Source organism: Clytia hemisphaerica, unplaced genomic scaffold, assembly GCF_902728285.1.
Source record: "Clytia hemisphaerica strain Z4C2 unplaced genomic scaffold, Clytia hemisphaerica genome assembly, whole genome shotgun sequence".
NCBI lineage: Eukaryota > Metazoa > Cnidaria > Hydrozoa > Leptothecata > Clytiidae > Clytia > Clytia hemisphaerica.
This window is the reverse complement of record NW_027103563.1, coordinates 35,127-37,622: the sequence shown is the minus strand read 5'-3', so window position 1 is coordinate 37,622 and position 2,496 is coordinate 35,127. Positions and strand designations below refer to the sequence as shown.

The 2,496-nt window shown below is 40.5% G+C and overlaps 1 protein-coding gene across 1 annotated transcript; it reads left to right on the top strand.

The window, feature by feature from the left end:
• Nucleotides 1–26: 26 nt before the first annotated feature.
• On the top strand, nucleotides 27–1,866 carry LOC136800859 (uncharacterized; the record flags this gene model as incomplete). The annotated part of the gene is made up of 2 exons (XM_067057473.1): nucleotides 27–1,022; nucleotides 1,378–1,866. Coding segments are annotated over 2 exons (1,485 nt in total), but the record flags the coding sequence as incomplete, so codon positions are not given.
• Between the last annotated feature and the right edge of the window lie 630 nt (nucleotides 1,867–2,496).

Below are 2,496 nucleotides of genomic sequence, written 5' to 3'. Positions count from 1 at the left end.
ATGCACTTGTTTCACGCAACCAAAAGATCTTTGAGCAAGCAGAGAACGCTGGTAGTGAAATCACCTACCGATGTATCAACTGCCGAGATTGCAAAGACTGCAAAAATAATGCATCAACAGAATCGATCAGCATCAGAGAGGAAATTGAGCAACAAATCATCAACCGATCCGTCACCATTGACATTGCCAACAGAACCTCATATGCTCATCTGCCATTGCTCCACAAACCAGAAGTCAAACTTTCAAACAACAAACACAAAGCATTGAAAGTTTATTATCAGCAACTGAAGAAGCTTGACAACAATCCAAGTGACAAGGCTGATGTTCTCTTATCAGAAAAGAAGATGCATACATTGGGTTTCGTAGATTACGTTGAAAATATGACACCCTCCCAACAGAATTTATTGAATGACAGTGAAATTGTGAACTACATCCCATGGCGAGCAGTTTGGAAACCAAATTCTTTATCCACGCCTTGTCGTGTGGTATTTGATGCCTCCCAACCAACCAACAGCGGATACAGCCTTAATGACATCTTAGCAAAGGGTACAAACAATATGAATTCACTCATTGAGTTATTGATCAGATGGACATCACACCAAACTGTATTTCATACTGATGTTCGCAAGATGTACAACTCTGTCAAGTTAGTCGAAAGTCATTGGTGCCTGCAAAGATACATTTGGGAAGAGAATTTGGACAGAACAAGAATCCCAAAGGAAAAGATCATCAAAACTCTAATTTATGGAGTCAAATCCTCTGGTAACCAATCAGAACGTGCCCTCAGGGGGACAGCACGTTTATCAAAAGACGAGTATCCTGATGCTTACGAAGTCATTACCAAAGATGTGTATGTTGACGATTGTTTATCAGGTGCTGAATCAATGTCAGCAGCAATCAAATTGGCAGATGGCCTGGAAGTTGTAGTCAATAGAGGTGGTTTTGCATTGATGGAAGTCACTTTTTCCAAACAAACACCTGACAAGGACTCTCTGCCGATGGTGAAAGCATCAGTGTGGCTGGTATGAAATGGTTCTCACTACAAGATGAATTATCCTTGGATGTCAGTGAACTTAACTTTGCAACAAAAGTTAGGGGGAAGAAACCAATGTCAATCAAGGATATCCCAAAGAACCTAACTAGAAGACAATGGTATCAAAGGTGGCAGAATTGTATGACATCACAGGAAAGATAACACCCATCACAGCAGGTATGAATTGGACCTACACAAACTTGTGGATAGAGGTCTTGGATGGGATGACAGAATTCCAGATGATTTAAACCAATTTGGGAGTCCCATTTCGCATGATGGAAGAAAATTCAAATGTGAGGTACAGAAGAGTTTCATTCCAGAAGATGCCTGCAGCCTTGAACTAGATACATCGAACTGGTGATGCATCCAAGCATATTGCATGTGTTGCAATATATGCACGATTCAAAAGAAAGTCTGGTGGATATTCAAGTCAACTGGTTTTCTCTAGATCAAGGCTCGTACCAGATGCCCACCCACACCTCGCACGAGCTGAACTATATGCTGCAACTCTGAACGCCCATACTGGTGAAGTTGTGAGGAGAGCATTCCAAAAGCATCATCAATCTTCACTAAAGCTAACAGACAGCCAAATTGTGCTTTTCTGGCTTCATAGTGACAAACAATTGAAACCCTATGTCCGCAACCGTGTCAACGAAGTTCATCGCTTTACAAATCCTGATGACTGGAGGTTTGTCAAAAGTCAAGACATGATTGCTGATATCGGGACAAGAAAAGGTGTATCCTTGAATGAAATTTGTCAAGATTCAAAATGGTTCAATGGTTTTCCATGGATGAAAAGAATCAGTGGAAACCTTCCCAACCAAGACTGTTAATCAAATCAAGCTCAATCAGGATGAAGTCAAGGATTGAGAAAGAGGCAATTATATCAACAATCAGTCCACAGAGCATGTTGTCAATGTCATACTTGTCAGAAGCTCAAACTTGCCATTTGTCATCATCAGCACAATCAATATCTGATCGATACGTTTTTTCAAAGTACATCATTATCCTAACAAATATGGTTGGAAGAAAGCCACTTCAACTCTTGCTCTTGTGATCAAATTCCTGAAACTCAAGTCGTGTCTACCAAAACACCATCTTCAAAGGATAACAACGCGTTGGCACAGGAATATTTCTTATGAAATCAACCCAAGAAGTGAAGAAATTTACACCATCAAAGAGATTGGCAAACATTTTATCTGAGAAAAATGGATTCTTTACTACAACGAACGTATCCTTCCAATCGAACAAATCACATCAACTGGAAAGCTCACCAATACAATGTTGACTTGTCCCTCGTCAACCTTCATTGTCCCAGTTTTCGACAGATATTCGCCAATCGCTTACAGTATTGTTAACTTCATTCACTGGTACCACCCGGTGGCTAAACACAAAGGAGTGGAAACAGTGTATCGCTACGTTCTACAGATCGCATATATCATCGATGGACGAGATCTAATTCG